Source organism: Pongo abelii, chromosome 9 (assembly GCF_028885655.2).
Source record: "Pongo abelii isolate AG06213 chromosome 9, NHGRI_mPonAbe1-v2.0_pri, whole genome shotgun sequence".
NCBI lineage: Eukaryota > Metazoa > Chordata > Mammalia > Primates > Hominidae > Pongo > Pongo abelii.
This window is the reverse complement of record NC_071994.2, coordinates 20772038-20799866: the sequence shown is the minus strand read 5'-3', so window position 1 is coordinate 20799866 and position 27829 is coordinate 20772038. Positions and strand designations below refer to the sequence as shown.

Sequence of the window (27829 nt, the reverse complement as noted above, 5' to 3'; positions counted from 1 at the left end):
CAGCCTCCCAATCTTTGTGGCACATCTTGTTTGCTGACATACTGTAAGTAGATTGTTTCCTGAATGTCTTGCCCACTAGAATCTAAGCTCTGTGAGGACAGAGCCCTGCTTCCTTGTTTTTAGAGCTATGCTCTCCGATACGGTGCCTGAGGCACAGAAGGCATTCAATAAGTATTTATTGAATGAATTAATTTGTCAACCTTCCTATCTCTTCTTTATTCCTCAGATAACACCATGAGCTCAATTTTTTTTTTTTTTTTTTGAGACGGTGTCTCACTCTTGTCGCCCAGGCTAGAGTGCAGTGGTGCGATCTCGGCTCATCGCAATCTCCACCTCCCAGGTTCAAGCGATTCTCCTGCCTCAGCCTCCCAAATAGCTGTGATTACAGGCGCCTGCTACCACGCCGGGCTAATTTTTGTATTTTTAGTAGAAATGGGGTTTCACCATGTTGGCCAGACTGGTCTCAAACTCCTGAGCTCAGGTGATCTGCCCACCTCGGCCTCCCAAAGTGTTGGGATTACAGGTGTGAGCCACCATGCCTGGCCTATTACTCCACTTTACAGATGAGAAAACTGAGGCTCAGAAAATCTCCCTGGCACATGTATTCATTAGTTTATTTGTTTATAGCCTACCTTGTCCCAAAAGTTATTTAGAGGACTCTGAGAGGTTTATGACCTGATCCAGGCCACACAGAGCTGGTAAGAGGCAGAACAGAACACATGCTCATGTCTCCAGGCTCCATCCTCATTGCTCATTTCTCTACACCACCTTCCTGTATGCCCAGCCCTGTGTAAGATGGTATGCCGCACACAGAAGTGCTAGGAAGAGAGCGCTCTTTGAGGGCTGGGCACACCCAGCCATTGTACCTGGTGGTTGTCATAAAGTGGGAGACCTCAGCAGGACCAAGAGTTGAAAATCAGACAGGTTAAATGGAGAGGAAAACCAGACAGGAGCCCAGGTGCAGATTCCAGCCCAAGCAAGCCCCATGGCTGCCTCCTGGCTGCTGGTCTGGGCTTGTCCCCACCTGCCCCTTGCTTTCCTGTGCAGCTCTTCACGGCAGCTGGCCCCAGCCAGCGGAAGGCGCCTATGAGCCCTGAGCCTGTGGTCCTCAGCTTGGGCGGCCAGCGGCCTCTAGCAGGCCACCCCCCGCCGACCCCACCCCCGTCAGGAAGTGCCGAAAGAGGAAGAGAGTCGCCGGGCAGGATAAGCGCACTGGGGGCTGGCCACAGTGCCGGGGGAAGTTGCAATGAGGCCTCAGCTCTGGGCCCAGTGGAGGCGCTGGGGACGGAAGAAGGGGAGCGGCCGGGGGCACTGAGGCAGATGTGGCGCTACCGCTCCTGGGACGTGCCACAGATCCCACCAGAGGCACCCCAGACACAGTAGGTACAAGGGGTGGCCTGGGAGTGGGCATGGGACCTCTGTCCCTCTATGAGCCTTTTATCTGAGATGGGGGGTGACAGAAGTAGGGTCACCCATCTGTCATCCAGCACTCTGCAGAGGCACAGAGTAGGGCAAAGGAGTTATTGGCAGGGTGCAGGGAGCTCTGATGTTTGGACTGTGTGGGGGAATTGAGCTCGAGAGAGGCCAGGAGTTGAGCAAGCTAGCAGTGGGGGGATCTGGGAAGAGGAGCCCCCCCAGGAGTGTGGCACTGGATGCTGGAGATTTCTGACCCAGCTGCAAGGCCTTGTGGAGACTCCGTGGGGTCTTCAGTTGCCTCTGATCTCTTCTCTCAGAGCTTGGAGTAAGAGCCATTGGGAAATTTCCCCAAAGGGACCCATGCACCCCAGAGGCCAGTTGTCAGGCATACTTGGGGATTGATCTGCCCTCCTCCTGGCCACCCTGGCACCAGTTGCTGGCTGGAGGGCTGGAGCCCCACCTCCCTGATCAGACCTTCTCCCAACTTGCAGGAAACTGGGAGAGGGTTCTGGGCCTCAGAGTGCTGGTTCTTCCTCAAAATCACAGGCTTGCCCGCAGGACACAGCCCTAAGCATTGGCTATTTGCGGCTGACTAAGCCTGGAAAACGGGCTGCCAGAACCCAAGAGGGGAGGATGAAAGCGAAGGTGACACAGGATGTGGCTTGGCAGAGAGGCATGCATACAGAAATAGTGGGCAGCTGGTGCGGGCAGCAGGGTGGTAGGGTTTGGGGAGGTGGAAGACCATGCTTCCCAGCTCCTGGCCTCCCTTCGTCAGCCCTGCGGGGGCCATCAGAAACAGCCCCGGTGTGTGTGATGGCTGTGCTCCTACAGGTGACTGCTTGGGTTCCAATTGCTCTCATTTCTGGAGGGAGACGACCTCGGCTGCATTGGGGGGGTGTCTTTGTGTGTGCATGTGAGGTGTATTTCTGGATGGGAGTGTGTGCGTATGCACACACATACATATGTGTGAGGGATGTGGCAACCGGTAACCATTGTCCTGGGGGTATTTGTATGTAGGAGAAAGGTGTGTGTTCTGTGTGGGCATGTGTGCTTGTGAATGAGAGTGTGGTACCTGTTGTCCTTCTGTGTATTTGTGAGTGTGTAAGGGCTGTGCAGGTGATTCCCGTAGCATATGAGATCTATAGGTTCTGTTGAATATTATGTCAGGAAAATGCGATGTGTTGGGCATGGGTGAGAAGGTTGGAAACCATTGTGAATAGCTGTGGAAGGATGACTTTGTAGGAGAAACTTGTGAGTTCTTTGTTGGTGTGTGTGCGAGTCATTAAGTGACTTTGGTCACCGAGTGCGAAAGGCTGGGGTGGGAAGTGTTGGTTTAAGTAATGAGTGGGCATAATTGTGTAAGGGATGTGTTTGTTCTGCGTGCATGGGGAGCACTGTGTGACTTTTGTTCCCCTGGGTGCGATTTGGGGGAGCCAAGGGGGTATGGGTGGAGATTGTGAGTGGCTATGAGTAGGCACAGGGTGTGCGAGAGCGAAGGGGAGGTGGTGACAGCAGCCCTCGCGAGTGTACACTTGTGAGCGTGCAGTTGTTTGGTAGCGGAGGGATCGGGGGAGGAAAGACTGCGCGTCTGGGTGCGCGCAGCGCGAGTGTGCCAGGCCGGGAGATTCAGTCCCATCCAGGCGGGCCGAGCCGGGCTGGGGGCAGGGCTTTCGGCTGCCCCGCCCATTCATCGCCCCGCCCCTCGGGCCGCCCCAGCGGGCTGCAGCGCAGCGGGCGTCCGGCAGAGGGCGCTGCGGGCCCGGTGCCACCGCGCGGCCGAGGGGGCGTGCTCGGCGGCGGGCAGGCAGCGGCCCGGCCAGCTATGCGGGGTCCTGCGGCCGCGGCTGGCGGCACTTCCTGGAGCGGCGGCGGCAGCCGCTTCCCGGGCACCTGGGCGTGGGGAGCGGGGGCGCGCGGCGCGGGGCGGGCGGAGCGAGCGCGCGCCATGGAAGTGGCGGGCGGCGCGGAGCGGGCGTGTTGAGCCCCGGCCGCCGGCCCGGCATGGGCGTCTCCCGCGGGCCCGCCGCCGGCCGGGGCTAGGGCCGGATGGAGCCGCGGGACGGTAGCCCCGAGGCCCGGAGCAGCGACTCCGAGTCGGCTTCCGCCTCGTCCAGCGGCTCCGAGCGCGACGCCGGTCCCGAGCCGGACAAGGCGCCGCGGCGACTCAACAAGCGGCGCTTCCCGGGGCTGCGGCTCTTCGGGCACAGGTGAGCGGGGCGGTGGCGGGGCAGGCACCGAGGCTCCGGCAGATTACCGCGCCTGCACCGGGGGACATTCATCGGCCACTGGGGGTCCGGGCCACTTCGGTACTGACACTGAGTCGGGGAGACGCTGGCACCGGCGGCACGAGCCGTCTCGGCGTGGGCACCCACTGGGGGTCATCCCCCAGGGCCGGGACACGGGCAGGATCAATCGGCTTGGCTCTGTCACTGGGTAGGGGTCATTCCCTGGCACCGGCAGTCTAATGCGCCTCATGTGTAGTACGGTGGCAGGGTCGGCTCCCAACCCTCCAGCAGGAAGATGGAATCACCCCAGCCCCCCGGCACAAGCAGGTTGGGCCCCCAGGACTGGTCACCCACGCCTTCTTGGCACTGATAGAACAGGACCTCTCTGAGCCTCCTGGCACCACTGAGGTGGGGATCACACCACCCTTTGGAGTTTCGTGGGACCAGGTTGCCTACCACCACTGCGTGGCATCTGCAGAACGTAGCCCCGTTGATACCGTCACCATACATGGCTTGTCCCCAAGCTCTGGTCACTGGTTTAATTGTTCAACATGTTAAGCTTCTCCTTGGGGTTGGGGGTGCCTGATCATCTGCCCTACCTTGCTCTTAATTAGCAGAGAGACCCCAGCCCGTCCCTCTGCTAGGCAGGCAGCATGTCTCTCTCTACCCTCTTCCAGCCCATGCTGGGAAAGGGATGGGGTGGGCTGGAGTCTGGAATCTGTGCTGGCTGTTCAAGCTTCATCTTGCCCCCTCCCCCAGCACTCCAAATGTCACCATCTTGTGCCTGTGACAGAGCTTCGACCAGGACTCTAGCGGGGAACTGGGGGGGAGGGTGTGGAAAGACTGAGTGCAGGCAGTTCATGGCAAGTGTGCTGCTCTTGGTCGTGAGCCGCTGCCTCCCCTGGCAGCCGTGGTGTAAGGTAAGGGATGTGAGGCCCCAGGAGTACCTGACCTGGCTCCCTGCGCTGCTTCTTGACCAATCCCTGCCCTTCCCTGGTGGCCAAGGAGCTGGTAGCCAATCAGCCAAGGACCCCAGAGTCACCTCAGACTGAACTCTGACCACCTGGAGTCTGCCCAAGGCCTCCCTCTCACTTTTCTGCAGCTGCCCAGACTTGGTGGCATTCACCCCCACCCCGCCCCTAGCTTTGCCCTGCCCCTTCCCTGGGTAGACTTTACCCACCAATAACATGGGCGGTTTTCTCCTGTCGTGTGGGCTAGCATACCCGTGATGCTGACTTGTGCCCTCTACCTGCCTCACCCGGGCCAGGGCCCACTCTTTGCACCTGCACTCTGTCTCTGAGCACATGCACAGATCTGGATTCTTACACTGGCAGATGGAGCTCCGTGGGCTCCTGTGTTACCACGCAGGCTTCAATGTCATATAAAACAGGGCAGGGAGTGAAACTTCCAGTAGCTCTGTTTTGTCACCCACAGCCCTGCAAGATGGAGCAGTTTACACCCAGCTCTGCAGGATGTAGCCTCCAGTATTCACAGGCTCCGCAGGGGGAGGGAGGGGCGCCACCAGAGGCTTCCTGTTGCTGCCCACAGGGTATTAAGTGTTGGGTTCTTCTGACCTGTGGCTGTGCCCCTTCTGAAGGGCACAGGTTTGTGGGTATAGGGATGAGCACATTCGGGAGGAAGAACAAGAAACCAGAGAACCAACAGATACCTTTATGTAATTCTCTAAAGTAAGCAGGGTAGGTGGTATTCTTCCTTTTGTAAAAAAACAAACAAACAAAAAAAAAAACAATTTTTTGTAGAGATGAGATCTCACACAGCATTGCCCAGCCTGGTCTTGAATTCCTGACCTCAAGCAGTCCTCCCACCTCGGACTCCCAAAGTGCTGGGATTACAGGTGTGAGCCACCACACCTGGCCTGTTTCTCCATTTTTATAGATGAAAGAAACACAGTCAGAGGGGATTTGCTCAGAGTCACATAGCAAGGAAGAGATAGAGATAGGGTTTGAAGTCAAGTTGGTGTGATTCCAAAATCCACATCCCTTTCTCTATACCAGGATCCCAAACGGAATATCACAATGGCCAAGGGAGCTTTAAGAAATACAGATTCCTAGATCTTACCCTTGGCATGTCTGACCCATCAGGTCTGGAGGTGGGGCCTGGGCATTGTTTAAAGCTTCCCAGGTGATTCTGATGTCCCATCAAGTTTGAGAAGCACAGTAGTCCGTCACCCTGGGGAGTGTAAGTGCTCTTATAGGATGCCTGATGAGAGGAAAGAAAATTCAGCAGCACCTCTGGAAGCATGTAAGAAGTGTCCCTTGTTTGGGAACACTGTGCTGGGGATAGTAGGGCCTTCAGAAATGAATACATTCAGAGAACCCAGTAGTGTCAGGCAGAGAGCAGCAAGGGAAAACGCTTTCTCCTGGCAGGCCTGGGAGCTCACTGGGGCTGGCCTCCTTCCCTTTGACTTGATGGGGACAAGGGTTGGGGGCTGGGGGCAGACATGTGGAAGGGTGGAATAGTACACCTGCTCTGGGTTCTGCCCCCTCCAATGCTGCTTGGCTAGTCCTGCTACCTTTGTTTGTTGCAGCCTCAGGTAAAAGTCCTCGAAGCCCCAGCTGAAACCAGCCCTTCATCTTATCCCAGCTCCATGCTGGCTCTTAAACCTAGCTCTTGCTTCTCCCCAGTCGTCCACCCTCTGCATCTCCGCCATCCCGCCCCCTCCCCACCCCACCCACATACACACATCCAGCCTTGGGGCTGAGGGGCCCGACGGGAAGATCAAGGGTAACAACTAGGTTGGCAGTGGCTGCTGAAGCCAGGTGGAGAATTCTGCATGCGGACCCTGGCTCATGGGGAGAGTTCCAGGAACAATTAGCAGTGTCTGCTGTGGGCTTGGCAGGGGGTCTTGATGGCACGTGGGCCACATGTTTGCCATCCTGGCCCCTCTGGGTAGGACAGTCTCTGAATGGCAGCCCCTACGGGGCTGAAAGAGGCTTTTCCTTAAAGTCCATCTCTGCCCCACACAACTGGCGTCATCCTCTCAGAATCGGGGGGTGGGGGGGCAGCTTGCCATCTCTTTTTTTTTTTTTTTTTTAGCTCAGTGAGCCATGATTCTCCCCAGCTTGTGGATTCCTCCCACCCCAACTCCATCCCACCTTACTTCTTGCCGGAACTATCAGTCTCCTCCCTGAGGAGGAGGAGGAGGAGGAGGAGAGGAGGTACAGGCCCTACTCTGATCCCAGGGTATTTAGTTTTCCTCTACCCTGAGCAGAGGGCAGGCAGGACCTTTCCATTTAAGCTTCTGTTGACCCTAAGGATTGGGCAGCCAGGAGTGGGAGAGAAGTGAACTCTGTCTCCTCCTCCAGGACCCACCGGGAAGAAGGACCCGTTTATCCTCTGGCCTGGTCTCAGCAGCCTGATCCTGGCAGGTCACAGGGCTTGTGGATTAGCGGGTTTTACACCCCAGGGGCATCAGAAATTACCTGGCACCTCATACATGTAGACATAAGGAGCCTTGGCCTCAGAGCCCCTGGGAGCCTCAGCGTCTGTGCCGCCATCCCCTGCCCTTCACGGTGCTCAAAGTCACAAGCTCCCAGAGGGCAGGAGGCACACCTGCAGAACCAGTGTGAGACAATGGGTCCCATTTAGAGGCACTGCCGCACGGCCCCGTCGAGCATGGCCCTGAAGTCAGGGCTGCAGAGGGTGCCCAGCGGGTGCCTGGGCAGAAGCAGCCCCTGTTTGAGTTGGTTCTGCAATGAATAGGGAGGGACGTGTTGAGGGACGCCTCTTGCACAGAGGTGAGAATCCTGTCTATGGCGCCAGGGTGTCTGGGAGCGAAAGGAAACCTCTTTGAGTGGTTTGTCTCACCTGGGCTAATGCTGGGAGCAGCCCAGGTTGCTGTGAGAGGCAGGGACAACCTAGAATCCTTGGGTTCCAGCAAGTTTGGGAAAGAAAAATGGGCCTCAGTGGCCGAGCTGTGTTCATCTCACCGTGTTTGCTCCCCACACAAGGTCAGGTGCCAGAGTATACAGCTGGCCCCGGCTGGGGACCCAGTGTAGAATTCTCACAGTCTCCCTCTGTGCCAAACGCTGTCAGGGGAGGGAATGACAATTCTTGTCATTTTGTCTCCATGCCATACTCCAAAAAGGTCAGATCCGGGGATGTGGAGCTGCCCAGGATTCTTGGTTGGCATAGGAGCTCGAGAGTTGGTGTCCCCTCAGGCAAGGACAGAGGAAGGACTTAGTGACCCCTGGTGAGAGAAAGCTGAGGCTCCAGGCAGCTGGGCTGGGGGAGAGTGTGAGAAACGGGCCTGCCCTCCTCGGCTCCCTGGAGGCCTTTCCAGAATTCGCCAGTGGCCCCCCTGGGCAGAGGTGGAAGTGGAGTTGTAGGTTAGCCCTGAGTCTTAGGCCGCGCGGGCCCCTCGGAGAAGCAGGGATCCGGAGCCCTTCCACCCACATTAAGGCAGGAGAGAGTTGGGAGGTGCGGAAGCAGCCCCTGGAGGCTGCCCTGCAGTGCCGCTGGAGCGACACAAGGGGGCGACAGCTGCCGTTGTGGGAGGCCGGTGGGCGAGGAGCTTCTCCTTCCGCCAGTCCACAGGCCCACGGGGACCCGCATGCACTCCCTGGAAGTTACCTGCAGATCTAGCTGCCGGGCGGAGCCAATCAGCGCGGCCCAGGGCAGGCTGGGCGGGTGCCTCTAGCCTCCTGGCCCCACCCCTGCCGTCCCCTGAGGCCCAGGCCCAGCCAGGTGGCCTTGACTCAGCCAAGGTCTCGCAGCTAGCCGGGGTCATCTGGGACTCCCGCGCTGGGCTTCCAGGGCCGTGTTCATTAAGGCCTCATCACAGGACCGGGGACAGCCTGACCACCTCTCCTCCCTGCCCCCTCTGCCTCCTTGAACAGCCCTCTAAGTCAGCTGCGGGGGCAGTGTGTGCAGGAAGTGGGATCTGCCGCACCTGCGGCCGGGGTCTTACGCTCCCCGAGTTCCTGGGCCACCCCTGAGCGGTACCAGGCACTCATTCCTTGCTCTCCTTGGCTCTCCTCTGTTCTGTGTCGGGGTCAGCTCCACATCCGGCCTGCAGTGTGGGTCTCAGCACAGGACTTGGCTGGCACTTGGGTCACAGGTGTGGAGGGTAGGCCAAAACAGTAACCAAATGCCCTGGAAGAGCTATCATTCTGCCATCTTTCCTCTTCACCCCCTTCCTCGCTGAAACACCAGAGACGTGGTTAGCTCGGGAAAGCAGGTTCGAGTGAGACCAAGGGCTCTGTGGCCGCGGAGGGGAGGGAGAGGCTGAAGAGACAGGAGTGGCGTTCCAGCTCCTCTGTCTTTGGTGATTAACAGCTGCCAGAAGCTTGTAAATTCATCAGTTTCGTGTGATCTTCATAACATCTTTGTAGTTGGTTTGATTCCCATTTTGCAGATAAGAAAACCAAGGCTCAGAAAGGTCAGGGGCCTGGCCAGGATCCCCCAGCTCACACTGGAGCCCAGCCCAAGGATCTTCTCATGACGCTGAGCCGCTCTACTTAGGAGTACTCTTTTCTTCTATTATTTGCCATCCCTAAACTGGGAAGACCTAAGAAGAGGTTTGAGTGCTCCATGGGGTTTAGTGAAAGGTCTTTGCCTCCTGTGCCAATGGTGTGAGATCCATGAGATAATCTGACCTGGACCCCAAAGGAGAATGGCCACCAAGATCCCTCAAGTCAGGGGGAGCAGGCTGGACTGGGAGAGACCGTTGGTAAAGAGACTGGGGCTGTGAGCCCGTCGTCATGTGGCGTCCGGGCTGGGTCTGGCGTGGAGGACAAGTCTGATCTTTTTCCTTGCTTCAAGGGCGCAGGGAATCTAAAGCCCAATGGACATGCTCAGAGGAGCCCCCATACCACCCAGGGGTCAGTGGCTGGCCTGGGGCAGGGAAGATCGCTTCACTCGTACCCAGTGCCTCATGGTGAGAGGTCTGAGAGGAGAGGGAGGGCCCCAGCATCCTCCTCATCTACACTGAGACCTCCTCCCCTTGCTCCTGGCAGAGCACCAGTTCAGAGCTCCCACACAGAGGCCTCTCCCCTGCCAGGGATGAGCCCATCTCAGCACATGCCAAAATAGCTGTCTGGGAGCCTGGGCCCGCACCGCCCACGCCCCAGCATCTCTCGGGTTAACAGCTTGCCTGTCTCTCCGCCCCCTTCCCCAGCTTGCTGACATTTTACAGAGAGAGGCAGGGGCGGTTGTGAAAGGGGGCAAGCTGGTTCTTGCTCCCCAACCCACACGGACACCCCACTGACACAGCCTGCCACCACCCACCCACCTCTGGAAGGCATCCCCTTGGGGGAGACCTTCCTTCCATCCTGAGGACCCTGAAAGGGTGAGAGACAGGCTGCCAAAACCATCTCTGGTAGACCCAGGGAGCTCTAGGGGGCTGGTCTCCCTCAAGGGGTCTTTTGTAGGACACAGGATCTCCCTCTGTCACCCAGGCTGGAGTGCAGTGGCACAATCATAGCTCACTGTAATTTCAAACCCCTAGGCTCAAGCATTCCTTCCACCTCAGCCTCCCGAGTAGCTGGGACTATAGGTGGGGGCCACCATACTGGGCTCATTTTTTCTTTCTTTCTTTCTTTTGTAGAGACGAGGTCCTGCTATGTTGCCCAGGTTGGTCTCAAACTCCTGGCCTTAAGTGATCCTCCCACCTTGGCCTCCTGAGTTGCTGAGATTACAGGCCTGAGCAACTGTGCCCAGCCTCTGGAGTCTTTTTAAGAAATGATTTTGAAATCTTTCTAAACACATTAAATATCTTGCCGTTAGAAAAGTGTGCGGAATAAGGTGACACCTACTGCCTAGCTTGGTTGGAGCTGAGCATTAGGCCATATTTGCTTTAGGTAGAGATGGAGGCCCCTGTGTCGTCCTGCCTGGAGGAAACCACAATTCTGATTTTGGTGTGTGTGATGTTCTTGTGCCTGTTTTTAAAATTGTCCTACACAGGTATTCATGCCTAGCAACATACAGTGCTGTTTCGTGTGATTTTACTCTGGTTTAAATGGTATACCAGGCATATTCTGCATTTAGGTTTTTCCCTCAATATTGTTTTGGAGATTTAACCATCCTAAACATGAATTCTCACGGATCCATTTTAACCTCCATGTCCGATTCCGTTGTGTAACAGCAGCTTATTTGCCCAGGCTCTGTTGACGGACACTTGGGTGGTTTGCAGTTTTTCGCTGTTGCAAGCGATCCCTCTGTGTTCTCTCCACCAGTGCTTGCTCACAGGGTGTGTGTATTTTCAGCTTAGACAGATGTTGCCAAATTGTGCTCCGAAGTAGTTGTCCTAATTTTTAGGCCTCTGGGTTTATTTTTTAATTTAATTTTATTTTTTTGAGACAGAGTCTCGCTCTGTCGCCCAGGCTAGAATGCAGTGGTGTGATCTTGGCTCATTGCCAGCTCCGCCTCCCGGGTTCAGGCCATTCTCTTGCCTCAACCTCCCGAGTAGCTGGGACTACAGGCACCCGCCACCACGCCCGGCTAATTTTTTGTATTTTTAGTAGAGACGGGGTTTCACCATGTTAGCCAGGATGGTCTCGATCTCCCGACCTCGTGATCCGCCTGCCTCCGCCTCCCAAAGTGCTGGGATTACAGGCATGAGCCACCGCGCCGGGCTATTTTCTTTCTTTAAACTTTCAGTAAACTGGGGAATTGTTTCCCAGGAACAAACACTTTCTCCTTCAAGCCTGCAACAGTCACCTGAGAGAGATGAGAGTGGGCGTTAGCCCTATTCATCAGATCAGGAAACTGAGGCTCAGGCAGGTTAAAAGGCTTAGCTTGAGGTCATGTAGCTGGTCAGAGGCAGATCCTCTGGGCCTTTGAAGCTAAACCTACTGTGAAGGCCTTTGTCCCCTGTGTGAGTAGTATGGAAGCCTGGAGAGTGGGGTGGGGCCCTGGGGGCTGATGAGAGAGAGCAACATGGTCAGAAAGTTGAGGGGGGAGGTGTTAATTTTTTTGTTTTCCTTTTTTTGAGATGGAGTTTCGCTCTTGTTGCCCAGGTTGGAGCGCAATGGCGCGATCTCGGCTCACTGCAACTGCTGCCTCTGAGGTTCAAGCGATTCTCCTGCCTCAGCCTCCCAAGTAGCTGGGATTACAGGCATGCGCCACCCCACCTGGCTAATTTTGTATTTTTAGTAGAGATGGAGTTTCTCCATGTTGGTCAAGCTGGTCTCGAGCTCCTGACCTCAGGTGATCTGCCCGCCTCAGCCTCCCAAAGTGCTGGGATTACAGGCATGAGCCACCGCGCCCGGCTGGGGTGTTAATATTGAATGAGGGGTGAGGGGGAAATGCTTCTCCCAGCAGATGGGGAATGGGAGCCCTCTGCAGACACAGGAGAAGACAAGGATGGGATGGTCACCAGAGAAGAGTGGGGGCCCGCGAGGGGTTTATAACAAAGGGGCCCCTTTGGGAGGCTAAGGGAGACATATCGGCATTCCCATCAGGGATCGGTTTCAGTGTTGCCTCTGAGACACCAGAGCTCAGCCCAGACTTGTCCACCCAGCGCAGCAGGAAGTTCTCGGGAGCTGGCCCACTCCTGGGGCTCTGTGCCCACCTGAAGCCTGTGCTGTCAGCGGGATCCATGAGGCTGAGTCCAGACCATGCGCTGTTCCCTCCATTCACTCTTCAAACCACACCCCGCACTTCTACACTCTGGGGATGCCATTAGAAGCAGTGTGAGGCCCTGGGGCTCACAGCCTGGCCGGGGATGCAGACTTGCACATTAGTGCTGATCGCCCAGGGTCTGAGAGGAAAACCATGAGGGAGAATTCACTGAGTAGAGAGGGGAGTGGTATTCCAGGTAGGGAGACCACCGGATGCCACGTGGTGCCACGTGGAAAAGGGACCCGCGGTGTTTTGTTTGCCAGAAGCATCCAGGGTGGAGCCTGAGGGGTGGAGGGTATGTGCCATGGAACACACTACTGAGTTCAAACCCCAGCACTGCAGCATGTTGTTAGCTGCACGACCTCAGGCAAATGACTTAACCGCTTTGTCTCTCGGTTTCCTCATCTGCAATATGAGGATACGGGTCATGGGGATAAGAATACCAACTATTCTTAGGAGGATTCGTAGCTTAGTATTTGTAAAACACTTAGAGTAGTGTCTGGTGGAGTGAGTTATGTAAGTGTCAAATACAGCATTAAAAATATGAAAGAGCAGAGAGGAGGCTGGGAGGCCTGTTGCCTGCCAGCCCCAGGTCTTTGCATTTTGCTCAGCTGACAGGAGAGTCAGTAAAAGGTGATTGGGTGCTTTAGGATGAATTCTGGTGGCTGCGGGAGTCTGGCTTGGAGGGAGGCTCTAAAGGAATGGGTTGGTCATTTGTTGCACAAACATCTCTTTGAGGCCCAGCAGGGGCTGAGTCAGGGACTCAGGATGTGAAAGAAGAGACTGGGGGTATTTCACCAAGGAGCTCAGGCCAGCTTAGGATCCCTACCTAGCCCCCAAGCCTCTGAGACAGCCCCTCCTCCCCTTTCCTTGCCCACCACCCTCCCCTTCCGACTTCGTGTCACCAAACCGACTACTTAGTTTTCATGAGAAAGCCATGGAGGACATGGAGCGGGCGATAGCACCCAGCCCAGAAAGGGGCCTCCAGGTGTCACTCTTGGGGTCCTCTAGAGAGGAGAGGAAGGTGGCCACCCAAACCAAGGCTGTTGCCATCCTCTTGTACCCAACAAAGAGAAGTGGCCTGAGCCAGCTGGAGCCTGTGGTCAGCTGTTGCATGTGGTTACCCAAGGTGGAAGAAGCCTTTCTCTTCCCTTAAGGCGCTGGCCCCTCCCCTGTGGAATTCCCTGTTCTTTCCTCCTGCACTGATCAGCAGTAAACGCTGGACTCACTGCCAGGCACCATGCTGGGCGTGGCCCCCCAGGAGCTCACGGTCTGGTGGAGGAGCAGGAATGTGGGCTGAAAGAAGCAGGCCTCCCAGGGCTCTAGTGGCAGGGGAGCCGAATGGGCAGTGCGGAGCTGTGTGAGTAGGAGGGGTGTGCCGTTGGCTGTGAGCAGGCAGCTGCTTATCAGGTAGAGAGGGAGGCCAGTATTCAGGGCAGAAGGCGTGCCAGGTGTGGCGGCACAGCAGTAAGCCAGGCACAGCCAGATTGGGGCACAGAGAATAGGCTGGCCTGGTTAGAACCAAGGCTTTGTGTCACAGCACAGGAGGCTTAGTGCCACACCGCGGGAGCCACGTCTGCCAGGGTGGAGAAGGCAGATTCACTCTGAATCAGTGCTCTCAAAAAGTATGGTCCTGGGGGTGCCCTGACCCATTTCAGGGATTTGATAAAGTCAAAACTATTTTCAGAGCTACCCTGGTTCCTGCCTTTTTTTTTTTTTTTTTTTTGCTGTGCTGATGGCACAAAAGCAGTGGTGGGTAAAACTGCTGGCCCCTCAACGCGAATCTAGGCAGGGGCCCCAACGTCAGAGTCCTTACTCCATACGTACATTTCTTTAAAAGTAGTGAAGATCATTAATTTTATAAAGTCTAGACCCTTGCGTACCTATACCTTCTGATATTTTACATGAAGGAATATGAAATATATATAAGGCACGTTTGCTGCAAACCAAACTGTGATGAGGAAAAGCTCTTACTCGATGGAGTTGTAAGCTGTACTAGATGCTTTTTTTTTTAAGAACACTATTTGTACTTGGACACCTGATAGACAAACTAGTCAGATGTAGGTATTTGGCAGACATTTTCTCAAAAGTGCATGACATGAGCTTGTCACTTCCAAAACAGTGTCATTATTTGTTGCCAGGCACAGGCCACCATGGCTCATATCTGTAATCCTATCACTTTGGGAGGCCAAGGCAGGAGGATCACTTGAGCCCAGGGGTTAAAGACCAGCTTGGGCAACATAGTGAGACCTCATCTCTACATTTATTTTTTAAAAATAAATAATAAAATATTTGTTGCCAATGATAAAATTTGAGCTTTTGAGCAAAAATGAGAATTTTGGAAACTTTTTATTCACTTCCTAGAGCCTGACGGCTTCCTCGGACTTAAAATTTTTCTGATGAGATCAGTAGTGAAGTTAGTGTGATTTTTGGTATTGTATAATAACATGTGGGCCAGGTGTGGAGGCTCACACCTGTAATCCCAGCACTTTGGGAGGCTGAGGCAGGCAGATCACCTGAGGTCAGGAGTTTGAGAGCAGCCTGGCCAACATGATGAAACCCCGTCTCTACTAAAAATACAAAAATTAGCTGGATGTGGTGGTGCACACCTGTAATCCCAGCAACTCGGGAGGTTGAGGCAGGAGAATCGCTTGAACCTGGGAGGAGGTTGCAGTGAACTGAGATCGAAACACTGCACTCCAGCCTGGGAGACAGAGCAAGACTCTATCTCAAAAAAAATAATAAAATAAGGCCAGGTGCTGTGGATCATGCCTGTAATCCCAGCACTTTGGGAGGCCGAGGCGGGCGGATCACGAGGTCAGGAGTTCGAGGTCAGCCTGGCCAACATGGCGAAACCCCGTCTCTACTAAAAATACAAAAAAAAATTAGCTGGGCGTGGTGGCCCATGCCTGTAATCCCAGCTACTCAGGAGGCTGCGACAGGAGAATCACTTGAGCCTGGGAGGCTGGGGTTGCAGTGAGCTGAGATTGTGCCATTGCACTCCAGCCTGGGCGACAAGAGCCAGACTCCATCTCAAAAATAAAAAATAAATAAATAAATAAAATGTGTCACCATTTGGAAGATCTGCATAACTCGGTAAACCAGTATTTTCCAATGACTGGTGCTTGATGTTAACAAAAGTCAAAATGCAAGGTAGTCCAGTGGAAAGTTCATTGACATGGTTTTATATTTATATTTATTTATATTTATTTATTTATTTTGAGACGGAGTCTCACTCTGTGGCCCAGGCTGGAGTGCAGTGGCATGATCTTGGCTCACTGCAGCCTCCGCTTCCCAGGTTCAAGCGATTCTCCTGCCTCAGCCTCCCGAGTAGCTGGGATTACAGGCACCTGCCATCATGCCCGGCTAATTTTTTTTTTTTTTTTTTTTTGCATTTTTAGTAGAGACGGAGTTTTGCCATGTTGGCCAGACTGGTCTCGAACTCCTGACCTCAGTTGATCCGCCCGCCTCGGCCTCCCAAAATGCTGGGATTACAGGCGTGAACCACTGTGCCTGGCCTGATACGGTTTTAGATTCCACATTGCAACTAACCTTTGAGAAACTATCATTTGTCATATTTTGGTGTAGTAGCAAAGAAAATCTATAATTACCTGGAAAGGCTGTTAAAGATATTCCTTCTTTTTGTAACTACATGTCTGTGTGAGGCAGAATTTTCTTCATAAACTTCAACCAAAACAACATGTCACAACAGATTGAATGCAGGGATAGACAGGAGAATCCAGCTGCTTTCTATTAGGCCAGACGTTAAAGAGATTTGCAAAAAATGTAAAATGATGCCACTCTTTTTGCTAACTTTTTTTAGAAAATTATTTATAAAAGTGTTGTTTATATTAACATGTAATGGGCTTACTGTTTTAAGCTAATAAGTATCTTAAACATTTCTCAGTTTTAATATCTGATATGATACATATTAATAGCTGTCACCCCCCAAAACAAAACTCTTTTGGGATCTTCACCAATTTTGAGAGTGTAAAGGGGTCTGGGAGCTTTCAAGTTGCTGAACACATGGAGGTTCCTGGAGGATGGTGTGCCCAGGGAGGGCGTGGAAGCTCCTCGCCCCTTTCCTCATCAAAAAAAAAAAAAAAAAAAAAAAGGCCGGTGCGGTGGCCCACGCCTGTAATCCCAGCACTTTGGGAGGCCGAGGCGGGCGGATCACGAGGTCAGGAGTTCAAGACCAGCCTGGCCAACATGGTGAAACCCCGTCTCTACTAAAAATACAAAAATTAGTTGGGCATGGTGGCAGGTGCCTGTAATCCCAGCTACTCGGGAAGCTGGGGCAGGAGAATCATCTGAACCCGGGAGGTGGAGGTTGCAGTGAGCTGGGATCATGCCATTGCACTCCAGCCTGGGTGACAGGGCAAGACTCCATCTCAAAGAAAAAAAAAAAAAAAGAGTTTAAAGAGGTCTTGGGATCAGGCAGTTGGACAGCTGCCACTCCAGACCCTAGGGCACCATGTCAGGACTGGGAGTTGTGGGGGTGGCATTCCGGTCAGGATACATGTAACACAGACTGGTGTCTTCTGGGTGTTCTTTAGCTTGGCAGAGCCAGAAGACCCAGAAGCTGGAGTCCCAGCTCAACCAAATCGGAGTTATGGGCAGTCACAGGCTTCCACAAGCCTCAAGTGCCCCTTCTATTCAGTGGGACAGTAGTGCCGTCTGCACAGGGGAAATACCAGCCTCCCATTTGTAATGCTGGTGAAAAAATACTTTGTAAGTTGTGAAACACTCCACAGATACTTATTTTTGTGGTTGTTTTGTCTGGAGCCGGTGTGATTAGCTTCCCCAGACCTCAGAAAACCTGTCCAGTGGGCGTGAGAAGGCATTAGGTGGCTAAATAGGGGGCATTAGTGGGGGCCCCCCCCAAAAGGGCCTGGCTCCCACTTCTCCCTCCCACTTCTCCCTCCTTAGACCTCATTCCCAAGCTGAGGCATGGGCTGGGCTGTACTGGGCGCCAGGTGGAAGGGAGGCCACTGGGTTGTCACCCAGCCTGGCTCTGGGAACCTTGGGAAAAGGAGCTGGGAGGCACGCTCGTGCGCTGTGTGCCCGTCCGCCCACCCGTCGCCTGCTGCAGGGCCTGGAGCCGCCGCTGGGAGAGGAAGTGCGTTCGGTTACCAATCGGGTTATTTTCATAACGGCTGTCTCAGGCTGCGGGGAGGAGGGTGACAAGCGGGAGGGGGCAGAGGAGCAGCCACGGCTGCTAGCTCTCCAAACTAGGACTTGCTCAGCAGAGGCCACCAGCCCGGAGCTAGAGCCAGAGCCCGGCCTTGGGGACCCCAGCTCCCGCCTGCGCCCTGCCTTCCAGATCAGGTCAAAAGGGGCCCCCAGCCCCTCCTTGCTTTCTGCTTCCTCCCTCTGTATCTGGCTGGGTGGGTGTGGGGAGGGTTGGATCCGGGTGGACCCAGGCCCCACCATCCCTAGGCAAGGGGCCTGCCCTGCCAGGTTCCTGAAGCTGATGGAAAAGGGTCCCTCCAAGCTCTTGCTGAGCCAGGGCAGACCCTGCCGAGTAAACACTCACTGGCCTGGTCGCCTTCTTACCATCCAGCCTGGCCTACCTGCTCCCCGAGGTACATTTTGTTTGTTGTTTTTGACAGGATCCCTGTGGTGAGTCTCAGCCTGGGAAGGGAGAACTCTGCCTCCCCAGCCCCTAGGCTGACTGGGGAGGGACTGGCCTCCCTTCCAGCCTCCCCACCTCCTTCCCTCCAACCCAGGTCTGTGGGAGCAGAGCCGAGGGGGTTCTGGGGAGGCAGCTGCAGGCCCTTGCTCTGGGGCTGCTGGAGGTGGGGTCGCCATGCACCATGCCCAGCCTTCACGGAGCAGAAGGCAGACGAGGCCCTGCCCAGGGTGTGGAGTGGGCGCTCTGGGTCAGTCTCATGGGGTATCCTGTGAGAGCAACTCAGGGGGCTAGGCCTGGTACCGGGTGCAGAGGGCATTCCTCATGGCACGAGCAGATACCCAGGTGGCACCTGTGGCCGGCTCTGTTCCTCATGCGGTGAGTGGTGGCCACCCTGGGCACTCCTGCTTCCCTTTCTGGGTTCCCGGCCTCAGTGTGGGCAGACAGAGCACAGGAGGTAGCACAATCACATGCTCTGGTGTCTGTGGTGGGGGTAGGCCCTGCCAGGCCCCTGCTGTCTGCCAGGTATCACCAGGCACTCTCCCTCTGTCATCGCATCCAGACCTCCTTTATGCCAATCTTCTGAACCAGGTGGTGTGAGCTCCATTTTGCAGATGAGAAAATTGAGGCTCAGAAAGGTTAGTGGATCAGCCTAGGGTGGCAATGGCAGATTCAGGATGCCAACGCCCTTGAAACTAGCACAGGGCATGAGATGGCCTGGGCTCTGGAGGGTGGGTGTCCTGTCCGCTCCAGCTGTAGCCGATGAAGCTCTCTGGCCTGCCCGCCCCCATAGCAGCCACTGCAGCTCGGCCACCCGCAGCCACAGCCACTGTCCAGCAAGGGTGCACGGCCAGACACCAATGGTCTTGTCTCCTGACTTCCTCTGTCCTTTCCCAGGCCCTGTCCTTGTCAGGCCCCAGAGCCGGCCGAGGGTTGCTGGGGTCCCCTGAGTCCTTTCCCATCCTGTCCCCGTTGGTGTAACAGGCTCCCGACCCGGAGACCGAGGGACAGCCATTTTGCTGTGCTCTTGGTGTTGAAGCCCTCGGGGTGACCTTTACACGTACTGTGTGGCGAGGTGGAGGTGACCGAGAGCATGAGGTGAGAAGACACTGTCACGCAGAGCTGTGCTATGGGAGAGGCTCAGGCCCAGGGCGGGCTCCAGCAAGGCCCAGGAGAAGCCCCAGCAGAGATAGGAAGTGAGGAGTCAGGCTCTTGCTGACCAGGGACAGAGGTTTCTATGGAGACCAGAGGAACAGGAAGCTCAGGCCTGCGGGGAGGGGCATGGGAGCACGGAGGCATGGGTGCCCAGCAGGAGAGCCTGTGACAAAATGTCAGCTAAGCCACTCTGACAGCCTCCCCAGACACACAGGGCAACTGAGGCCCGTGAGGGGCCAACTTGCACACAGTCACACAGCACTGCTGGCCCTGCCCACCCCACTCTGCTGGGAGGGGTGGCACCATCGGCCGCTGAGGAGACTCCTGGACAGATGTGGACCTGGGCTGCCTGGCAATGTGTGGAGCCGGGCACCACAGGAGCACCTGTAAGCCGCCCTTGTCTCTCGAGGGGGTCCTGGCCCCGGTTGTCAGTGCAGGTCTGGGGCCGCAAGCTGGGCTCAGCCCTCACGGCCGCCCACGGGTGCAGCGGCACCTCCCCCCACTGACTGTGGCCTTTTGTTTTCTGGGTGACACTAGCATCAGGCGGTGTGTCCGGGTGACTAATCTCCTCCAGGCTGGGCAGCTGTCACAGGGCGGCCTGACCAGGCAGGCGGGGAAAGCTGACACCCTGGGGAGGGCTAGCAGGCCGGTGCCCTGACGGCAGGGGGCAGTTGGGCCTTCAGGCTCCTCTTCCCCGACACAAAGCAGGCCCCAGGTCGGGAAGACCTGGGTTCAGGTCCCTAATGCCGCTGACTGGCCGTGGGACCGTGGCATGTTATTGGCCCTCTTGAAGCCTCAGTTTCCCCATCTCTAGAATGGAGCTGCGGGTCCTGCCTACCTCACAGGGCTGTGGTGAGGATTACACGAGATGATAAAGTACTTAGCCCAGGGCCTGTCACGTAGCAGGTGTTCGTTATTATTCCCTACCTGGTTCCGTTTCCTACCCCATCCCAGCCTCATGTTCCAGGAGGAAGGACCCTGCAACCCACCCCATTTCTGGGACGCAGGCTTTGCCGTTAGGTAGACTTGGGCTCCAGCACTGGCTCCAGACTGACTTGCCGTGGACTCTAGGCAGGTCACCTCTGCGTCAACTTCCTCATCAGGAACGCGGTGTGATGCAGTACCTATTCCTTAGGGTTGCAGTTTTTGAAATGATGTAAATGTTTGCCAGGGGCTTAGCACAGTGCCTGACACATAGGGGCTCAATAAATGTCAGCCGTGACACTGGTGATTTTGGGGGAGACCCAGCGCTCTCCACCCATGCCTGCTGTCCTGCCCCTGCAGCTCCCTCTGGCCCAGGTGGTCTGCTTTGAGTGGGGCACTATTTGGGGTCATAAGAGCACTGCCCTGACCTCCCTGTCATCTGAGGCAGCTGGAAACTCCAATAGGCAGAGACCAAGAGCTGAGCTGTGCAGAACTCTGCTTCCCTAGGCACCTCCACCCTGTCCATCTCTCCCCCAACACCCCTGCACCTCGCCTGAAGCTACTCAAGACCCGCAGGGCAGTAGCAAATCAGAGTGCAGTGTATGGAAGGAGAAGGTGCTAGACGTGCGGCCTGGGCCTGACTCCTCCAGCCCTTCATCTTTGCCTTCATCCTTCCTCCTGCCCACCGTGCGTCCAGGGCATCACCCACCATGCCTAATTAATGCCAGCCTTCAGGGGACCACAGGACTTCTCCTGTCAGCCCCGGGCAGCACTGTCCCAGGGCTGTGACCTTGACCTCTGTGGCTGCCAGGGGTCAGGATGCATCCCCCACCAGTCTCTCCCCAGGACCAGGGCCCAGGAGATCACCTGCTGTGGGGCACAGGTGGCCTCAGGTACCTGGAGGCATCGCCATCCTGATCCATGCCAGGCAGGCTGCCCTTCCCCCACTGTTAGGAGAGGTGAGGGCACAGGAGCTCAATGCTGGCTGTGAAGAAGAGTAGGCAGGGCTGAGGTGAGCTGGCAGAGGGAGAAGAGCATGAGTTCAGGATGGGTCCAGGGAGGCCGGGTCCAGGGAGGCCAGGTCCAGGTGGGAGCTAGGATGATGCCCACAGCTCCTGCCTCCCTGCAGGAGGGAGCTCTGGGCTGTGCAGCGTTTGGAATTGTGAGTATCGGGGCTTCCAGCGTCAGGGCCGCAGAAGAATGTGCAGTCACAGGCTCCATCAGCCGCAGAGTCAGAAGGGTTTCCCAGTATCACCCAGCTTCGCCCTGGGGTATCCGTACTTTGTCCCTTCAGAAAGGTGAGACAGAGCAGTCGAGCACCAGAAAGTTCTTACCATCAGCGCCTCAGACATACAGGCACGCACACACCCAGAATCCAGAAGGCTTTGCTTTTGGCCCAAGCCTATTGTCGCAGCCCCCTGGGTGTGAAGGGAGACTGAGCAGCCCCTCTCCCGGGTGAGCCAGACAGCGACTCTCCAGTTCCCTGAGACCTGGTCTCCCCTGAGCTACATATTAGACCCTCTCCATTTCCAGGAGTCACCTTCAGCCTGACCCCAAGGCTATGGGCTGAGAGACTCTGGGGGTCCTGTCAGGATTAAGTTCCTTTGCGGAGAGCCTCATTTTGTTATAGCTTGGTTTGCACCATGTCCCATGAGGGGACACCTAACCTGCCCCCACCGTGTTGGTGGCAAAACAAAGGCCCAGCAAGTGGGAAGCCCTGCCCTGGGCCCCGCCTTCCATCCAGGCAGACTGACTCCCCATTTTCTTTTTGTTTTCTTTTCCATCAGCTTCCGGCAGGGCAGGTGGAGGCCTTTAGGCCCAGAGCTCTGTGGATTCTGGTGCCTGGATGGGGGGAGAAGGGGTAGCCTGAAGCACCCACCTCCCTGGGACTCCAGGGCTCCCTAGGGTGCAACAGGGCAGAGCATCAGTGCCCCCAACAGCTGTAAACGTGGGCTCCCCTGAGCACCCCTGGGATCCTCACATGGAGGTCAGAGGCTGCAGTGACCCCTCCCTCCCTCAGGAGTTGCTTCCCTTCTCATGGGACAGAGGCTGTGAATGGGCTCCCGGACACAGGACAGACCGTGGCCTGGTCCAGCTCCTGATGCCCCTGGTCTCTGTGCCCAACAGCCAACCGCCTGCCATGGAGACTTTCTTTAGGAGACATTTCCGGTGGAAGGTGCCAGGCCCCGGAGAGGGGCAGCGGCGGCCCAGCAGCGTGGGGCTGCCCACAGGCAAGGCCCGACGTCGCTCCCCCGCTGGGCAGGCCTCCTCCTCACTGGCACAGCGGCGCCGCTCCAGCGCCCAGCTCCAGGGTTGCCTCCTGAGCTGCGGGGTGAGGGCCCGGGGTTCCAGCCGCCGGCGCTCCAGCACTGTTCCCCCTTCCTGCAACCCCCGCTTCATCGTGGATAAGGTGCCCACCCCACAGCCTACCACTGCGGGGGCCCAGCTTCTGGGCGCACCCCTGCTGTTGACCGGGCTTGTGAGCATGAATGAGGAGGAGAAGGGTGTTCAGGAGGACGTGGTAGCCGGGGCATCGAGCGCCATCCAGCCAGGCACCAAGACACCAGGGCCACCCCCACCTCGGGGCGCCCAGCCGCTGTTGCCCCTACCCCGCTACCTGCGCCGAGCCTCCTCCCACCTGCTCCCCGCGGATGCCGTATATGACCACGCTCTCTGGGGCCTGCACGGCTACTATCGGCGCCTCAGCCAGCGGCGGCCCTCAGGCCAGCACCCTGGCCCTGGGGGCCGAAGAGCCTCAGGCACCACCGCCGGCACCATGCTGCCCACCCGTGTGCGCCCACTGTCCCGCAGGCGCCAGGTAGCCCTACGGCGCAAGGCGGCCGGACCCCAGGCCTGGAGCGCCCTGCTCGCGTAGGTATAGCTGTGGCCAGGAGGGCGAGTGGTGTGACCTCCTGTGGGTCTGGCCTGGGCATGGGCCTTGAAGCTCTGCCTGGCTGAGGGTTCCCCATGTGGGAACACTGGGCAGTGCCCTGAAGCTAGCGTACCCCAAAAGGCCATGTCTCCTGCAGGGAGCCTCTTAGTGTCTGGGGCTGCTAGGAGGCTCCTCCGCCCTCCCTGTTGCCGAGGTCATGGAGAGGGCAGAGGCCCGAGGAGGTGGGAGGAAGTAGGGTCAGCAAGTGCTCAGCCCCCTCCTCAGCTGTCTTCTCCTCTGTAGGAAAGCCATCACCAAGTCGGGCCTCCAGCACCTGGCCCCCCCTCCGCCCACCCCTGGGGCCCCGTGCAGCGAGTCAGAGCGGCAGATCCGGAGCACAGTGGACTGGAGCGTGAGTGCCTGAACACCCCTGGGTCCCAGCCCCTCTGGACTCTTGGCCAAGGCGCAGTTGGGGGGTGGAGGCACTACAGGCAGCTGGGAGAGCCAAGCCTGGAAGGGTTGGGACAGTGGGGCAGACGAAACAGAGCAGGGTCGATCGGGGCACTGGAGCGGGTTTGTCTTGGGAGAGGGCGGGTGGGCGGGGGCTGATGGGAGGGAGGGCTGGGCGGCCAGCGTGTGCTGAGCAAGCCCATCCCGTGGCTAGGAGTCAGCGACATATGGGGAGCACATCTGGTTCGAGACCAACGTGTCCGGGGACTTCTGCTACGTTGGGGAGCAGTACTGTGTAGCCAGGATGCTGGTGAGTGCTCGTAGGGGCACGCTGCCCCCTGCTGGTGGAGCCAGCAGCCGCAGCCCTTCCGGGAAGGTGGGATCTAGCCCGCTCCCTGGCACCCCTGCTGTGGGCCACCCCAGGATGGTGAGGGGTGCAGGGGCTTTGTCCAGATGCCAGGACTGGGGCTTCCCAGTGCACACAGAGGGCAGCTGTGCTGGGGCAGGCAGCCTCTGAGATAGACTTACCTGGTGCCTCAGGGGCCCTCTCTTCCTGTCCTGCAGCAGAAGTCCGTGTCTCGAAGAAAGTGCGCAGCCTGCAAGATTGTGGTGCACACGCCCTGCATCGAGCAGCTGGAGAAGGTGGGTGGGTAGCTTAGCTTTGCCCGCCCCTGCCCTTTGGGTGCTGAGGCTCTTTCAACGTGCACACACGCCCACACTTTATACAAACATGGCCTGCCAGGAGTGACCCAGCACTGGGGGGTGAAGAGTCAAGGACCCTGGAGCCAAATGCCTGCGTTCGAATCCTGGCTCCTCACTGATTAGCTGCTGTATCCCCACTGCCTGGAACAAACCTGGCGCCTAGTGGGTTCGTTGAATATCATTCAATGGAATGAATTGACAAATGGTGGCCCTTGTACCATTTCACCATGTCCAAACTAGTGCTTAGAAGAGACCATTGATTTGCTGAAGCTTCATAACTCAGCTGTGGCTACACCCTGCCTCTGTGGAGACCTTTCCCCCCAAGGGCCATTGTCCACTGTGCATTTGCAGCTGGGGGCATGTCTGGGCACTAGTGCTTCTAGAGGTGGAGGCAGCACTGGGCAGGCGGGTCAAGGCCAGGGGCAGAAGGGTTCGCATGGAGGGGCAGTGCTTCCCAGCCTGCAGAAACCCAGGCCAGCATACGAGAGAGACTGTAAGACTAGGAGTGGCTCAGGCAGGCTCACACAGGCTGCTTTCCCCAGCCTCTGAATTGTAAAGTGAGGCTTCCTTATACCTCCAATAAGGCTGAAGTAGGGACAGTTATGCGAAGGGAAATAGAAATGCATCCCCAAGCACTGTACACTCATCATCTAAGGTGGAAATCGAGCTAGGGTTCCACAAATTAGCTAAAGGTCTCCAGGGGCCAGGCTGGCTGCATGTGTCCAGGTCGGGAGTGCCAGAGGGCGAGGAAGAAAAGGATGCGGCCGCGTGTGGTGGCTCGCGCCTGTGATCCCAGCACTTTGGGAGGCCGAGGTAGGTGGATCACCCTGAGGTCAGGAGTTTGAGACCAGCCTGGCCAACATGGTGAAACCCCATCTGTACTAAAAATCATAAAAATTAGCCAGGTGTGGTGGTGCACACCTGTAATCCCAGCTACTCGGGAGGTGGAGGTTGCAGTGAGCCGAGATCGCACCACTGCACTCCAGCCTGGGCAACAGAGCGAGACTCTGTCTCAAAAAAAAAAAAAAAAAAAAAGAGCAAACCATGGTCCCATGTTAGTGGGGGAGATGGACCCGAAGCTCCCAACCTCCCCCTCTTCCTGGGTAGTGGGTGGAAGCAGCAAAGATCCCTCTGGCTAGTGAGGAGGAGGCAGAGAGGCAGGAGGGCTTCTCACGGGAGGTATCTCGTGTTTCAAGGACTCTCGTGATGATTTGGGGGTATCCCCGCCTTGTGAGGATGACTCTGGGTTGTCCTGGAGGGAGTGACCACATACCTGACCCCGAAGGGAGGTTCTGACATTTTGGTGGTCACTGCCATGTTTCACAGATAAATTTCCGCTGTAAGCCGTCCTTCCGTGAATCAGGCTCCAGGAATGTCCGCGAGGTAAGTGCCCAGGGTGGTCAGGGATGGGGCCACCCTAAGATTCCTGCATGGGCCTCTGCGCAGTGCCCTGGAGTGCCACCAGGGGGCTCGGCTCCCTCTAGGCTACTGCTCGCTGAGGTCTGAGGTCTGAGGTCTGCCATGCGGAGGCCTAACTAGCGCTGCCTGCGGAGGGGATGGGACAGCTTGTGCCTCTTGGTGCTTCCCAGCCTTCTTTATCCCTCTGAGTCTGAGCCTCCCCCAGGCCATGAAGAGAGTATTTAGCCCCTCCTCCACTCATGCGCAGGACTGCAGAGCGCTTCCTGCAGCCCCCTGTATTGAGCCATGTGGGCAGTCCTCAGGACTGTGCCCCTGCCCACCCCTCACCCAGTGACATTTTTCCCCTTCTCCCTCAGCCAACCTTTGTACGGCACCACTGGGTACACAGACGACGCCAGGACGGCAAGTGTCGGCACTGTGGGAAGGTGAGAGGCCCTGCCCGAGGACATCGCCACCTGCACCTGCGGACCTGAGCCCAGGCTGTGTGGCCAGTGTGGCCTGCCAATTACTGACCACGCCCTGGTGTGCAGAGTCCGGGGCTGACTCTCAGCCTGGCTGCAGTGCCTTCAGTCCTCAAACACCCTGGCCTGCTCTTGGTCTCTGGGCTTAGTAGGAGAGCAGGGAGGAAAGTTTTCTTCCCATGTGGCACACGTGGCCTGCTTTGAAGCTGCAAGTGGCCCTTTGGAGAATCATATAGACTTACTCATTCGGTGACTCCGTGGATACTTGTGTGCCGAGCACCAAGCTGGGCAGCGGTTTCCCACCCTCCTGAGGACAGTGTGGCTTGAAGCCGGGCTTTCCAGGCGACCGCCTGACCCAGTCCACAGTTGTTTGGTTCACTTTCTTGTTTGCTTCTTGCCCGCCTCCCTCAGTAAGTGCAGGCTCTCAAAGATGGAGAGGCTTGCTTCACTGATTCTCAGTGCCTGGCCCGCTGCAGGCCTTTCGTAACAGCCTGTGTGATGAACAGGGAATGAATGTGACAGGTACTCGGAAGCGGGAGTAAATTTCTTTAACAGCACGTGGGGGTCTGGTCAGGCCTCGGGGGTAGGAAGGAGGGAAAATCCGAGTGAGGCAGGAGTTAGCCTGCAGTGTGGCAGAACGGGTATGCATGCGGTGCCGCGCAGGTAACTTCAGGGAGTCAGGGGGCCCTGGCTAAGCCACCCTGCTCTTCAGGTTTATCTTATATATATATATTTTTTATTTTAAAAAATGTGTTCAGACTGGGTGTGGTGGCTCACGCCTGTAATCCCACCACTTTGGGAGGCTGAGGCGGGTGGATCACCTGAGGTCAGGAGTTCGAGACCAGCCTGGCTAACATGATGAAACCCTGTCTCTACTAAAAATACAAAAAATTAGCTGGGCATAGTGGTGGGCGCCTGTAATCCCGGCCACTCAGGAGGCTGAGACAAGAGAATCGCTTGAACCTGGAAGGTGGAGGTTGCAGTGAGCCAAGATCGCGCCACTGCACTCCAGCCTGGGCAACAAGAGCGAGACTCCATCTCCCAACAAAAACAAAAAATGTGTTTAAAGCTGGGCATGGTGGCACATGCCTGTTGTTCCCAGTTACTTGGGAGGCTGAGGCAGATTGCTTAAGCCCAGGAGTTTGAGACCAGCCTAGGCAACATAGCGAGGCCCTGTCTTTGGGTGGAGAGAGGCTGGCACCAGGAGAGGGGCTGGGTCTGCTGCTCCAGGCCTGCCCTGGTGCCCATCCATCCTGTCTACCCTCAGGGATTCCAGCAGAAGTTCACCTTCCACAGCAAGGAGATTGTGGCCATCAGCTGCTCGTGGTGCAAGCAGGCGGTGAGTGGTGCCCCCGCCCCCAGGGCCAGGCCCTGCACTGCTGGGTTTGGGTCCCCGAGTCCGAACACGGTCCCACTGAGCCCGGCCCCTCGCTCTCCTCAGTACCACAGCAAGGTGTCCTGCTTCATGCTGCAGCAGATCGAGGAGCCGTGCTCGCTGGGGGTCCATGCAGCCGTGGTCATCCCGCCCACCTGGATCCTCCGCGCCCGGAGGCCCCAGGTGAGTACTGCCTGCACCCTTGATGCCCCCTACGCACTTGGGGTCTGCCAGCTACCCCAGCCTGCCCACCTCGTCACCAATGCCCCTGCTTCCCTTGCAGAATACTCTGAAAGCAAGCAAGAAGAAGAAGAGGGCATCTTTCAAGAGGAAGTCCAGCAAGAAAGGGCCTGAGGTCAGCCCCAGGCTGGGCAGAGGCTGCAGGGGAGCAGGAGAGAGGGGTCTGTTGCTCAGGCTACAGAACTTCCACCCCCAGCTAATGCTGCTAGCTGGTGGGGGTCTGTGTGGGCTCTGGGGCCTCTGAGGAAGGCAGCATTAGATGCCAGTTTCTGCTCTGTGGCCTGGTAAGATCTGGCCCAGAGATGGTACATGATGGTACAAAGGGGGGACAAAGTCACCCAGGGGGCCTGCTAAGGATGATGGTAGGGCGTCCTG

At 56.8% G+C, this 27829-nt stretch overlaps 1 protein-coding gene across 13 annotated transcripts in view; it reads left to right on the top strand.

Annotated features, from left to right (window-relative positions):
• DGKZ (diacylglycerol kinase zeta) overlaps positions 1–27829 on the top strand; it is a 47408-nt gene that overhangs the window by 11116 nt on the left and 8463 nt on the right. The window contains exons 1-10 of one of the 13 annotated variants that reach the window (XM_054524388.2): positions 17472–17552; positions 22063–22806; positions 23111–23219; positions 23472–23567; positions 23825–23899; positions 25286–25342; positions 25735–25803; positions 27107–27178; positions 27281–27397; positions 27498–27569. In XM_054524388.2, coding sequence (XP_054380363.1) covers positions 22076–22806; positions 23111–23219; positions 23472–23567; positions 23825–23899; positions 25286–25342; positions 25735–25803; positions 27107–27178; positions 27281–27397; positions 27498–27569 — 1398 coding nt within the window. In that variant the 5' untranslated portion in view covers positions 17472–17552; positions 22063–22075. Of the gene's footprint in view, positions 1–1071; positions 1380–3265; positions 3624–17471; positions 17553–18867; positions 18955–21215; positions 22807–23110; positions 23220–23471; positions 23568–23797; positions 23900–25285; positions 25343–25734; positions 25804–27106; positions 27179–27280; positions 27398–27497; positions 27570–27829 lie in introns of those variants that run through there. The other 12 variants (XM_063728437.1, XM_024254819.3, XM_054524389.2 and 9 more) reach the window with 12 other exon arrangements.